The sequence below is a fragment of the Chaetodon trifascialis genome, chromosome 4, assembly GCF_039877785.1.
Source record: "Chaetodon trifascialis isolate fChaTrf1 chromosome 4, fChaTrf1.hap1, whole genome shotgun sequence".
NCBI lineage: Eukaryota > Metazoa > Chordata > Actinopteri > Chaetodontiformes > Chaetodontidae > Chaetodon > Chaetodon trifascialis.
In genome coordinates, this window is record NC_092059.1 from 9,515,731 (window position 1) to 9,530,559 (window position 14,829).

Below are 14,829 nucleotides of genomic sequence, written 5' to 3' on the forward strand. Positions count from 1 at the left end.
CACACACACACACACACACACACACACACACACACACACACACACACACACACACACACACACACACACACACACACACTCATTACGCTCGCACATGAAAACACTTCCTTCTTTCCTGTTTTTTCACCGGTGAAAAACGAGAACCCTGCAGGGAGTGAAGTGGGAAGGTGGAGGGGCAGAAGGGTGGAGCATCTGGAATAACACTCACCCCCTCTCATATCACTGCTTTCCCTCTGATGTCCTCCACGCACACACATACTGTACACGCACACACGGTCATTTGACATACCCGCTATCACCACCACCGCTTCTGCTCCAGCTATACTTCTCTCTCTGATGACATCAATGCGGGTGGTGATCTTGAAGTAGACCCCATCTGGTATGTGTGTGTGTGTGTGTGTGTGTGTGTGTGTGTGTGTGTGTGTGTGTGTGTGTGTGTGTGTGTGTGTGTGTGTGTGTGTGTGTGTGTGTCTGTGTGTCTGTGTGTCTGTGTGCCTGGTGCCATCCTGACTGGAACACTTTGGGGAGGGGGGTGCTGGCGGCTGCTCACCAGTGATCTACTGTACATCACCCCTCACTATGCACACACACTTTCTGGATCCGAAAGTCAAAGGACTTAACTGGAATTTAGGTTTAAGACCCAGAGAAAAATGTAAATTCCAGCACATGCAGGTTCACTTTCGCGTTGTCTTCGTTTGTTTATTATCATGTTACTTTTAGGTCATAAAGCCCTTGAGACGGTGGTTCCCAACATGGGGATCAAAGCTTAAGCAAGCTCACATCATGTTTTGTTTTGCAGGAAGCAAACATGATTAGATTTTGATAAAATAATACAAGAAATGTGTTTGCCATTTTGTTTTGTTTTTTTTCTTACTTTGCATCTCTGTCTCAATCAGATGTATTTATTTACACATGAAAATGAGCAAGCGTAAACAGTTACCCAATGGATAAATTGTTAACATGCAAAGTAACCGGTAAACAGCTGAAATGGTTAGCATAATAGTTATCACATGGTAGCTAGAAGTGTTGGATAAATAGTTAAGTAGTTTGTTAAAGTGGCCGAATTGAAACAGTTGAAAACAATAGATAAATAGCCAGAAGTAATAGATAAACACTAACTTGGCCTGGTTAAAAGCAAATGATAAAAGGTTGAAATGGTTAGCTAGAATGGTTAACTAATAGTTGAAAGTTAGAAGTCTTGGATAAAAGGTCAAATACTTACCTAGAAGTAATGTATAAATGACTAAAAATAGAAAGAAAATGCAGTTAAAAGAGATGACTAAATGTATTGGCTAAATGGTTGAAACAGGTGAAAGTAATGGATCCAGTGCAGCACTGTGTGATCCTCACAGCAGTGTGAAGCGTTCATCAGAGGCTACATGTGTTTAGTCATTTCTACCATAAACACACTTACAGGCTGCACTTTTGTGGAGGCAGCAGATTAACTTGAAAGTCATTTTTCTCAGTTTCACTGCACCAACATTTATTACTTTTTGGCACTGTGGGGCAAAAGCAGCTATTAAGTCATGTGGCGCTTACACGACTTCTCATTTCAAAGAATAAGCATAGAAGAATGAGACTGTGGCTCGGGTTTATTTAGTCATTAAGCAGGCTTCACGTAGTCTGACGCCTCGCAGTGGAGAAATTAGCCTTAAATCTGTTTCTTGTTTTAAAATCCTGAAACTGGTTTGGATTACCGGCTGTCAGTCAACGGCAGCTCTGTGAGTGTGTGTGTGTATGTGTGTGTGTGCTTGCATGTGTGAAGAGGGTAGACACTTAAAGTCTCTGCAGGCTACGTTCAGACTGTATCAATATGATTGACAGCATTAATGGTGTGATAATTCCACACATCAGGCAACTGAAAAGCTTCATTTCACAGAGCGGTTTGGATAATCAGTCTGAAAAATAAGCCCAGTTTTTCCCCCCGTTCGCTTCATCATATTCTCTTTCTTCCCTTCAGTTTCACCCCTCCTGCACATCAAGTTCTTCCTCTCTCAATTTCTCTCTCTTCCTTCAGGATGAATGCCGAAATTTCATGAAAGTGCTGCTCAGCAGACAAGGAGGCCTGTTTGTGTGTGGGACCAACGCCTTCAACCCTCTATGTGCCAACTACACTGTGAGTAAAGACTGAACAAGCTCGCAGCTACTAGCACAGCTGTACCCATCCCAAGCCTGTGATGGTGTCAATATGAAGTCATGCTGATTGGTTTCACTTAATTGATAACTGCCTTTCCTAAGCAGAAGCCTCGCTTTAGTGCAGCTGCTCAGGTGAACATTTACAGCTTGATTAGAGTTGTTGGTTCAGCACTCGAGGCCGTGTTGACTTCCTCCCCAGACTTATTTATCTTTGTTGTCTGGCAGCTCCAGCGCCTTGTTTTCCTGAGATGCAACAGTTGTTATTTCTCAGTGGTCTTGTGCTCTGCTGAGCTTGTTATCGTTGAGAGTCAGAGACGGATAATCAAGAAGAATACAAAGAGGGGAGAAGAGGAAGAGGAGGGTGTTCAGAGAGGAAACGGCGACTTGTTTTCCTGGTTGGATTTCTTTTGCTGGTGTTTTAGAAAGCAAACTCCCCAGTTGGAGGCAGACGGGTTCAAGTGTAAGTGTTATCCACCCTGATTCAAACAATTAGACACAGTGTACTCTGAATATTTCCTTCCACTCTTTTCCAAAATATGTTTGTCAGAGTGTGCAGCTTTGAATCCTCCGCCGCGCGGCCCAGCGTGCTCCACTTCCCAACCAATCGCTGTCCCGCTCAATTACAGCAACGATTTCAAACTTGTGGAAGAAAACCTACACATGAATATTAATCTTCGGCTCGGCTGATTTCACATCATTCTGCAGGAATATTAAATGAGGGATGAAGGCAGTTGAGTTGGAGAGAGCGAGAGGAAAAAAAAATCCTTTCGCTATCAAAGGCTTTTTCAGATAAGTGTTATTTTCAGTCTCTCACATTTCAAACATACCGCAACAGTGGAAGTCTGAGACGTACCTGGCCCATTATCTGTCAGCCACTAATGACATTCTACAACGGTATAACACACCTGTCTCATCCTGATAGGCAGCCTGTTTCTCTGGGGACTAGTTAGCGATGCTAGCTACTGTTTTATTTATAGCTTCTTTTTTTTTTTTAATGAAATGACACCCACAAATTTCAGCCGTGGATGAGAATTAGACTCTGCTGTAGGATAGTTTGCTTTTGCAGTGCGCCCTATGTGTTTGCCTGTGTGTGTGCATGGAACAGAGCAGGTTTTTGCTGTGCATACATGTACACTTGCGACCCCTGTGTGTGTGTGTGCGCGCGTGTGTGTGTGTGTGTGTTTATCTGTTTAATTTATGAGAATGTAATTCTCTTGTTGTTGCTGCGCCTAATTGCCACCAGTGAATCATTAGCTTGCACTTAGTGTAACACTCCCTAATTGCCATTCTTCTTTGTTGCTGTAGATACATTTGCTGATTGATGGATGTGTGTGTTTGTGCATTTGCGTGGTGTAACAGGGAGACACTCTAGAGATGGTAGGAGACACCGTCAGCGGTATGGCGAGGTGCCCGTATGACCCCAAACACGCCAATGTAGCTCTGTTTGCAGGTAAGACACCTTTTGCTTTCGCTTTACTTCCTGTCGTGCATCACACAGCGCCGTGACAGACATGTTTGACACATGAAAACACCACATACTGCAAACTCCACAACAGTTTCCCTGTTTTACTCATCTCCTCTGTTTGCTTCATCATATTTAACTATGATCAAATCAGCAGCGTTCTGTGGCTGAAACTGTGGGGAGCCATTACCTCTCAGCCATCAGCCCATTATCTGATATTAGCTAGAAGTTTGAAAAAATGCTGTTTTTTGCATGAGAGTGCTGCAAATATGCAGTTATGTTACTGCAGTTACGTTGCTGAGCGGTCAGTCGTTCATGATGGAGGTGGCAAACAGTCACTCCAGCTTTACATTGAAAGAGCGAAATGAAGACAGCATGAGCTTTTTCTTAGTAGGCAGTTTTTATCTTAGAGTGCCTGTCTGAAGCTTTTTTGTACATAATTATCTTGATAAGATTTTTTTAACTTACTACTTAGATGTTATTGTAACTTAATGCTTGAAAGTAGAATTTCCAGAAATATAAAACTGTTTGATCGACACTGACAAGTACAACACTGTCAGAACTTCTTCTGCTGGCATATAATTTTGCGTATTCTAAGTCATTTTTTGCAGTGTTTCACGTGCAGTTATTCTCCACTGCAAAAAGCGAAGTGTTTATGTTGGAGCATTGCACTCGTCTCAAGCTATTTGTCCTTCATTTTCTTTGTAAGATATTTCAACTTCTTTCTGAGATTTTTTTCCTGATTCTGAGAAACTTTCCAGAATTATGAAGCTGTTTGACTTGTACCAAACTGCTGTGTCGACGTCAGATTTTTTTTTTATACTTTTGTACTTGTTTTTAATCCAGTTGCACTACTTTTAAGATAACTGTCCGTTCTTTGAGAAAATCCTGGTCAGCGTAATTTTCCTGTTCTGTCTACAGATCATTTTGCTTATTTTAAGTAATATTTCCCCCAATTTGCAGCTTTTTTTTGGTTTTTGAAAGCTGTTTTTTTGCAGTGTACTGTTTTCCAGTTTACTAATTTCTCTGTAATGTGTGTGTTTCAGAGGGGAATCTGTTTACAGCCACAGTGACAGACTTCCTGGCCATTGATGCGGTGATCTACCGTAGCCTTGGGGACAGTCCCGCTCTGCGCACCGTCAAGCACGACTCCAAGTGGTTCAGAGGTGCCTACAGACATGTGTGCGAGTGTGTGTGTGTGTGTGCTTCTGTCTGCCTCCTCAGGTGCGCGTGTTTGTGCTTTAGCATTGCACGGGCGCAGCTCTCTCAAGTGCGTCTTCTCGTCAGCATCCTGTCTGCTGTCGATGTCTTCGTCTGATGTTTTGAGTGTGTGTCCGCATCACTTAGCAGCACGCAGGATCGATGCGTGTGTCAGTAGCAGAGGGCTGAGTCAGCAGCCTGACAGCTCCGTCTTCAGGTCACTGGACACGAGGCTGTCAAACCCACTGCTTCCCGACAGAGTTCGGACCATCTCCATCACAGTCAAACCTGACAATGGGACAGTAAGAAACACACAATATCAGACACATAGGTTGCAGCCAGTCCCGGGTGTGATCATGCCAAAATGCCTCGCGTGAAACCGAGTTGTCAGAAACATCAGGGAGTCATAATGCGCTTATTGTTTGGTGTGAAATCCCCTTTCACCATGTAATGAAATTAAGCATGGCCTGCGCCTCTTTCTCACTGCCCTCATGTTACCTCGGTGTCGTGGGAGTGAATGATGCATTTGCAAATGGAGACACTGTTTGCCGTATGCTTTCTCACAGTCCATCTATATTTCATTAAACCCTCTCTCTCCACACACCTCTCCAATACACTTTCCCCTTTTTTCTCTCTGTCTCGATACAGAGCCATATTTTGTCAGCGCCGTTGAGTGGGGACCTCACATCTACTTCTTCTTCAGAGAGATAGCCATGGAGTTCAATTACCTGGAGAAGGTATGGATGTGGCTCTGATGAAAACACATCCTCCCGCGCCTCTGAACTCGCAGCATTCACACAGAGGAGCAGCCGGTCCATTCAGAGCATCTTTTAAAAGGACTGTGGAGGAATATGTGAATGTGTCGTTTAAATGCAACGCCATGAAAGGAGATGCCAGAAAAAAATCTCTCTGCTGCTATTATTTGGATGTCAATATCAAGTCTTTTCCCACAGCTACACTGACCTTTCGTCCTCATGTTTATTTGCCTGCATATCTAATCCAACAAATAACAGTCTGAGCAAACAACTCATGTCTGTATTAACCTGAGAAAAGCTTCTTTTTTTTTTAAAGCAGCTCTCTATATTTCCCGCCATTCCCAGAACTGGGGATACATCTTTATGAAAATATGTCAGCATCAGGAAACCTGTTTCTCTGATAAATTAGCTATTCACATTTTGGGAAGCAGTGCTTACACAAGGTCTCAGGCTTTGACATGTTTACAGAGAGCAGAGTAAGTGGATACTTAAACAGCATCACCGTTGCGTGGATGAGGGTGTTCAAAGAAGCAATTTGGAGATGCACTGACATTTTCATGAATAATTGATATTAAATTTACCATTATAAAACAATGATCTGTCAAAACAGGGTTTCCGCATTGCAAATAGCATGCAAATGACTCTCCAGAGATCACCCTGGAGTTGAAAAGAGCTTTTAAATGTGCCTTTTTGAAGATGAAACCCAAAGCTTGGGAAATATACCCAAACTCCCCAACTAATCATTGAAGCAACATGTGAGCTGTGCTTGTACAGATATGCCTGTCAATATGTTGCAGCTGTATTGTGCACAGTCATATTCTGTGCCAACACCTGCCTCTCCGTGCCTGACTGTTCACAGGTGGTGGTGTCACGTGTGGCGCGGGTGTGCAAACGTGATCAAGGTGGGTCTCAGCGTGTCCTGGAGAAGCAGTGGACGTCTTTCCTGAAGGCTCGTCTGAACTGCTCCGTCCCCGGGGATTCCCACTTCTACTTTAACCTGCTCCACTCCACCAGCCCCATCATCAGGATGCACGGCAGGGACATCATCCTGGGGGTGTTTTCCACTCCGGCTAACAGGTACGACATAGCAGACATGCTAACGTGAACCTGCAAACAAACTACAAAGCACACAAATATGCTTTTCTCTCAAAAATGTGCGCCCACTGACAGACACTCAGGATCACTAGCTCCCAAACTTTTTGGCAGTTGTACCCTCAGAGACCAGTTTAATGAATTCATATCCACCTTCATCCACACAGTCCTCTATTTCAGCCATTAACACATTACTTTTAGCTACTTATACTGTTCATCTGTTACTTTTAGCTCCTTTTTAACCATTTATCAGTCACTTTTAACTGTTTCAACTGTTCATCTGTTGCTTTCATTAACTATCAAACTGTTCATCCATTCCTATTCACTATATATTTTCCATCACTTTTAGCTATTTCAACTGTCACTTTAAGTTAACTATTTTAACCATTTAGCCATTATTTTTAGCTATCTGTTTGAACTGTTTAGCAATTACTTTCAATCAGGTACTTTTAGCTGTTTTTCGACAATCTGTTCATTTTAGCTGTATTTCACCATTTTCCAACTATTTTGATCAATTATTCATTATTTTTGGGTGGCTATTTGAACTGCTTAGCCATTCATTTTAGCTATCTATGTCAACAATTTCTTCTGTTACTTTTAGCTAACTATTTCATCATTTATCCACTACTTTAGATAACAGTTTCACACTCTGCATACTCAGCACATGAGGATATGAGGATATATACTGTGCGGTTATGTTTTTTACTCATATTGCAATTTCTCTTTCTTCTTCTTTTCGAATTGCTATAGTCTATATCAATACTACTGCTTATTACTACTCCACACCCTTTCCATGTACCCCAAAGCAAGTGAAAGCCCTATTTTGGAATCACTGCTCTCGATCAATACTCAACCTGTCTGCCTTCAAATGAAAAGCTTTATTTGTCCTTGGATATAAGGGCTGACATGGAGTGATTTCAATCCATGTCCCCTCTCGAAAGAGATAAGGCAATTCAATCATACTGAGAGTGTTCTTTAAGATTTACACAGACATAGAGACAGGGGACTGAGATGGACACCCAGTGCGAAGCAGCGCTCACGCGGCTCACCTTGAAAATTTCACGGACCACCGTAGTTTGTTCCTTCACCTACGAAGTCAGAAAGAGCAAGGCTTCCTACAGGCCAAGCAAAGCTCCAGAGGAATGAAAAAGGCTGTGTGGCGGTACAAAGGTCAAGATTGTGGGGTGCAGAGTAATTTAAGACACATGGAATGCTTTCATTGAGGACAAAAGGGTGATTTGTTGAAAGACAAGATTAAATTGAAAAAAGGTGAGAGGAGAGGAGAGGAGAGGAGAGGAGAGGAGAGGAGAGGAGAGGAGAGGAGAGGAGAGGAGAGGAGAGGAGAGATGCTGCCTGTTAAATGTAGGATTATTGGAAACTGGGGGTATTTACAGAGCCAAAGACAACACAGCAACAGCAAACCACAGAAACTGAACAACAGAGGGAAGAAAGACATGCGACAAAAATATTTATGTGAGCTACACATACAGTATACTTCTGATCCTTTTGATCCAGGGAATAGAAACTTGTTTCTAGAAGCACTGTGACTCAATCCAGCATTTAGTCTTAAATTTTCCTAAAACAAGTGACAAAACTGTCAGTGGGACGAGATAACTCCTCTCTCTGCAAGTGTGAATAAACAAAACTATTTTCTCAAGTCCTATATCTCTTTTCAGATACAGTTTGAATAATCTACTTATTCAGCTTTGTTGACGGCGCTCACTAAATCCTGCTTTTTTAGCCATTTTTTCAACAGTAGTAAGGAAAACAGCATCTTATCTACTAAGACGGACATCGCGGTGGGTACTGTATATTCTCCGTGTATCCTTCAAGTTGCACAGGGATAAGCATACTCTGAATACTTAATATAAGGTATTGCGACAGGATATTGCAGTCTGAGTGGCTGCAATCACAGGAAGGTATCCAGTATGGTTTTGTCTGCGACGTCCCACTCATTTTACACTATCCGACCGGCCCTGACCCCACTTACTGTGTCTGGTAGTGCAAACACATTGAAGCAGACACATACAAATCTTTGTAACTGGCTGCAATTTGGTCTGGAATCAATACTGTCTCTCTCTTAAAAGCAGCGAGCAGCATAACTATCACCTGTCCCTGTATAATACCATCTCTAGTGTTTTTTAGGATATAAAAATAAGACTCTAAGGCTGCAGAACAGTGTCTCAAAGCAGTGGGCTCCCGACCTCCCGGTAAGAGACGAGAGAGAGAGAGAGACAGAGAGAGGGGAAGAAATGAAAGCGAGACAATGAGCGAGCAAATGTGAAAGGAGAGAACAAGAGGAGGAGAGATGGATGAGAAACTCAAGGACGAGGAAGTCAGTAATGGACAACACGTGTATCCGTCGCTCTCTGAGATTCAAAACTGTTTCATCAGCTGCATCTTATCTGCGTGTTTGGAAGGACTGCGCTGCATGAAGGGGCCACTGCCTGCACAGACAGATGGACGATTCACACACACACACGTACACACACTTACAATGGTTCCCAGATAACAGCATTTGCAGCATGCCACAGAGGAGAACCAGCTGAACACACACACACCCCTGCCTGGGTAAACTGCCACCGGGTCCTATTTTAAATAACTGCCAGCCAAGAGAGAGAGAAAAAGGGAGGTTCAGATGGAAGGATAAGGACATGTGTGATGGAGGAAAATGAACACAAAGAGAAAGAGAGAATGTGTGAGGTGAGCTGCAAAACTCCCACTGGCCCCGTGTGGCCCGGTGCGCCACACTGGCTAAGTGCTTGCCAGACAAATTGCTTTGGCTGGCAGCTTGCAGTGAAAACAGCAGGAAGCAGGACCTGGGAGTGCAGGAATAGCTATTCTCTCCTGCCATTTGGCCCTGTGCAGCATATATGGGATTGTAGTATGGGAATGACAGGATGAAGTCAAGGTTTTACTGGGCCCTCCTGGAGTTTCCCCTGGATACTCTGAAGTTACTCATCTCCTCCTGTGCCCACATGCTCCAGGGGTAATTTTACAGGCACATACCAGCTTCTCAGCTGTTATGGAGTTTGCAGGATGCTTCCGTCTCTGCTTCCAGAGTATAAAATCGCCTCCAGTTGTCAGTTTCTTTGTGCATCCACCTCTGCAGCCCCAGGCCCTTCCTCTCAAAGAGGGATGAAAGAAGAGCTTGCGTTTCCTACTGGGCACCTCCTGCACTCATGCTCCCGATGCTCAAGAGGTCAAAGAGGCATGTGGAGCAACAGCAAACTCAAAAGAGAGAGAATGACAAAATGAGACGTTTGGGGAGAAGAAAAAAAAAGCACTTCAGCAGCTCAAATAAATAGGTATGTGGAAAAAACAGCAGCAAGATGTCAAATGAAAGGCCTTACTGTCATCATGGTGCACAGAGCTGGTGCTGAAAACAAACAGTTCTCATTATTTCTCTGCTGTTGTTTTGGCAGCTGAGTAGACTGACGTGGACGCATTAAGCTTAATGGAGCCGCACAGGAATGCGGGGAAAACATCCCATGCAAAGTAAAGTTAATCTAGTGCATCCTGAGAGTAGGAGTCCATGTTTGGCTTTGGCTGTAAAGAATCCCACGTGACAGGGTCAGACAGCAGGATGTCCCTCTGGGAAAACGCACCGGAGGAGGGGAGCCGAGGAGGACAAGGAGCGGGAGGAGAACAGGTTTACGGTGCCAGCAGAAGCGTGACACAGGGGAGGATGCGCAGATGTGCGAGCTAGTTCCCCCGGGCCTACACAAGTAGAGAAGGCCGGGGACTGCATAGTTGGGTATCTAGCTAGAGCTTGAGAAATGGATATGGGAAGGGAACACTGTGTGTAGCTGACAGCAGAGCCATGTCATGAGGAAAATACAGAGTTTTTACCGAGGTGTTCACTAGTCCACGTGGGCAACAATAGTCAAGTTAGGGAGAGAAGAGAATACCCACAGGGACCTGCTGTGGAAAGGTCAAGGAAAAGAATGAAAAATTAGGTTGCCTGAATACAAAAAAGGAGTTCAGTTGAGAGGTTTGTGGTCGAATAAAAGAAAGAAAGAAGATAAATGATTAACATTAAAAAGGCTGGCCAAAGGGTCAAAGTTCAGGATGTGTGAAGACTGTCATAATTAAGTTGAAAGGGTTTAATATGAAACTTTTTGTGATACAGATTTGATCGTAGTTTGCTATGTTATGGAAAAACTGCACAAAAGTCTGTTCTATCACCCGATTGGTCAGAAGTGCCTTTATTCACGCGATTGGCTGTCATATGTTGGATATTGCACACATATGTTGTAAGTGAGTGTATGTTTTTTCCCCTGGGGATTTACTTCAAACGAATAGCTTGACATTTGCTTTATTTAATTTATTTGCTTTCCACAACTATTTGTGTTTTTTTACTGCTGGTTGCCTGGCAACAGCACGACTCGAGCAGACCAAGAGATAATCAAGCTCACAATCCCCCGTGAAACTGCAACTTATTGGTTTCAGTTTTCTGTACAGTTTTCAAGAAGAACATAATGTTCAGCTAATTTGTGAGCTGACATGCTGATAGGCCGAATTGTCTGACATTCGAACAGAGCCAGGTTAGCTGTTTCCCTCTGTTTACGGTCTTTGGGCTAAGCTAAGCTAAAGGTCATTCGTTTAATGTCAGTTTGTCTGATTTTCCATTGTTTAACTTAAGTTGGTTGCCACCAAAAAATCCGTTTGGTGGCAACCAACTTAAGTTAAACAATGGAATCAGCAAACACAAAACTTTTGAAATTAATAATAAATAACTAAGAAAATATAGAAAGACCCACTGTGAATTGTCCAACTGGCAGGTTTGTATTATGCAGAGAATCAGATTCAGCTTGTGGGATTTCTGACCTTTAAATGTATGAACATATGAACAGAAATCACATGGCTCCCATGTGGTTAATAGATACCATGTTTAATTATTTTTCAGATTTATGATGAGTGTGGAAAATGTCAAGCTGTAGTTTAATTTCAACCCCTTGTTAAAGGATAGACATTGAAACTTCCCCTGACTCCCACCGTCTTTCTCCTCTTCCTCGGCTTCTCCTCCGAGGCATCATGTGTCCGTGAGGACCGTGTTATTCCAAGCTGTCAGTGAGCTTGTTAAACAGTGAGGAAGTACTTCAGACTCCACAGCAGCCCACTCAAACGGACACCGTATGCATCCAGCCTGGCTAGCCTGTCACTCAACCCCAGTCAATGAGAAAGAGTGAAGGAAGGACAAATGCCTGTGGACAGACACAGAGGGACAGGCAAATTTGAGAGTAAATAAAGAAAAGTAGTCCTAAGTTTGACGGTGAAAATGACTGAAAATGAAACTTGTGAACAAGAACACAACACACATGGACTCTGAAACAAAGGCAGGAGATACTTCTACAGAGTGGAAATCAGAATAATTAAGAGAATTTGGAAAGAAAAGCAGCTGGAGGCCTTTTGGCGTATTTCTGTTAGACCCATCAGGTGACCTATAGGGAGAAAGAAAGAGAGAGCTGGAGGGGAGGGAAGATAAGGCAGACAAAGGAAGCCGAGCTGGCACCGGTGCAGGGCTGGCAGACATGTCACACGTAACATCTGGTGCCGGTGGTCCTGAGAGGGACTCTGTATCGTCCACAGATACGCCTGCAGCTCTGCCACGCCGGCCCGGGTTGACTCACATCCACAGCTATGAATGATAAGTATGAAGGGCACAGGCGTGACCTGATCAAATGGCACATCAGGAGAGCACGGCTCCCCGCTGCAGCCAAACCCCAGCCTTCGGGCGCTGCCTTCCCTAACAAACCCTTCTGCGCCTTTGAAAGGGAACAGAAACACCTCTGCAGAATCATTGGGGCACATCCTCAAATCACCAGCCGGACGTTCATGTTTTAAGACAGAAAGAGAGAAAGAAGGCAAGAAACAGACGGGGTGTGTGTGTGGGATTTATGTAGCAGCGGGTCGCAGGTGACTCAGTCTCTCAGGTTTTTCGATGTTCGTGTATCACTGAGGTATTAGCACTTAGTCACCAGCTCTCACACCACGCACACCATTAGTCACTGACGAGGACACATTCAGAGCAGAGAGTTGAGTCTCGGAGCAGGAAGCATGGGATGTTTTTTTAAAAATCATTCCTTATCTCATCTCGACACTGCTGTCTTTATTTGTCTCTCCGTGTAGTTCTTTCTTTAGCCAAAATACAGACTCGTAGCATCAGGCTCAGTAGGGAGACGTGTGTGAATGTGTCTCTATTTGTTGGTTTTGCCTCTGTGTATGCGTGTGTGTGTGTGGGCTATGGACACTTCGTGGAGCAGATGTTCTGATCCCTGTTGCAGAGTTCACGAGCTCTGGGATTTTTACCGGAATGTGTGTATATGAGAATGTTCCCCCTCTCGTTTTTAGAGGCAGAATATTCAGTGACTCATTTCCTATTTCGCTTTATATTCCAGGAATTCCAGCCAAGATCTTTTCATGGGTCTAATCTGGCTATTGCATCCACTGCACATCCATTCTTCGCCCGAGGAGTTGACAGCATCTATCTTATCCTGTCTTTCTTTCCGTCTCAATAACAATTTCCTTTGTGTGCAAGCATTGAATGTCAAAGTATGAACAGCCCAAATCCAATTTGTCATCCCCGCTGGATGCCTGTCCCTTTCTACCTCTCACACTTGACTCTATATTTGAACTTCTTTCCTCTTTCACATTTCACAGCCTGTTTTTCAGTCTTCGTATTATCTACCTTATCTTTTCTCTTCCCATCACTTATCGTCCCCGCACCGCATCAAAAGGAAAGCCCACTTGACGCAGGATTGACAGTCATTTCATGTCAGTTCAAAGTGTTCAAAGCCCTGTTTCACCTTTCTCTCTCTGTCTCTATAGTATCCCAGGTTCTGCAGTGTGTGCCTTCGACATGGAGCAGCTGGCTGGGGTGTTTGATGGGAGGTTCAAGGAGCAGAAATCACCCGAGTCCATTTGGACGCCTGTTCCAGATGAAGTCATCCCGAAGCCAAGGTACAGATGGTTGTAATCAATTTATGCACCTGTGTTCAGGTTGTTATCAGAGAACTGTAAGAAGAAAAAAGAATTCTGAACAACCTGTGATCAATTCAGTCATACTGTTCTCTAAAGGTGTGTTTTGCAGGTTGCAGTTCATGACGGGTTTGATTTCTTAACAAAAGAAAGTACACAGCGTACAAGCAACAGTGCGCTTGTATGGTGTCAAGTCATAAATGCATGTAATGGAGAATGCAGGAGGCTGCACACGGTGTTACAGCCTGTTCAGACTTTATTCAGTCAACTGAAAGTCACGTAGATGTGGGAAATTCATTTTTCGCAAGGATTCGACTTGTTCCCTGCAAACCTCATGCAACTGTCCATCATTTGCCAAATACTTCAAATATGAGGGTCTTTTGAGGAAATCAAATCTACCTCTTGTTGAAGGATGTGTCAGAATGTGAGGCACTCAGACAGTCTAGACTGCCTAATTTGTATATCTGTATTTTTACTGAGGCCTGAAGGAGTCAGAAAAGAGCATGTAGCTTCTGTACAGTCTGCTTAACGAGTGCTGAAACTTACTCTCTCCAGACCGGGTGGCTGCGCCGTTGAAGGTTCCAGGTTTAATTCCTCAAACTCGTTCCCCGATGAGATGCTCAACTTCGTCAAGACCCATCCTCTGATGGATGAAGCCGTCCCATCACTCGGACAAAGACCCTGGATAGTCAGAACCATGGTCAGGTGAGACCAAGCGGCAACCTTCGGGGCTGAAAAAGAAGCCATCGCACAAGTGCCATAAACTTCCATGAATGCCACTTGAGGCAGCCCACAAAAATGAGTCAATCCCCATAGACCCCCATGTTAAAATTCACAACTTTACAGCAGAAGTAAACAACAGTTTTGGTCTCTATAGCTAATTTCCTCATTCATGACACACATGTACGGGGTTGAATCTTTATATAACTCACTCATTTAGATTATATTAATGCTTAAAGTTATGCATAATTACAGGAATGGTTGCTTTGTGTGGCAGCTAGCCGTTAGGTTTCAGCAACCAGGCTTCATTCAGCCCACTTCAGCTTGGTTAAATATTGAAGGAGTCAAAAGCGACTTGAAGCACCACACAGGGCGTGTTGACTTTATTAACCTTTAACCAAAACCATGATCTTATTCTAACTTGACCAGAGTGCCTTTGTTGCCTAAAGCTAATCATATGTGGAGGATGTAAATCCTGGTCCC

The 14,829-nt window shown here is 43.7% G+C and overlaps 1 protein-coding gene across 1 annotated transcript in view; it reads left to right on the forward strand.

Moving 5' to 3' along the window:
• Positions 1-14,829, forward strand: part of sema6bb (sema domain, transmembrane domain (TM), and cytoplasmic domain, (semaphorin) 6Bb) — a 117,919-nt gene that overhangs the window by 71,723 nt on the left and 31,367 nt on the right. The window contains exons 6-12 of the mRNA XM_070960315.1: positions 2,018-2,116; positions 3,496-3,586; positions 4,645-4,764; positions 5,447-5,535; positions 6,413-6,630; positions 13,477-13,608; positions 14,182-14,331. Of these exons, the coding sequence (XP_070816416.1) occupies positions 2,018-2,116; positions 3,496-3,586; positions 4,645-4,764; positions 5,447-5,535; positions 6,413-6,630; positions 13,477-13,608; positions 14,182-14,331 (899 nt within the window). The remainder of the gene's footprint in view (positions 1-2,017; positions 2,117-3,495; positions 3,587-4,644; positions 4,765-5,446; positions 5,536-6,412; positions 6,631-13,476; positions 13,609-14,181; positions 14,332-14,829) is intronic.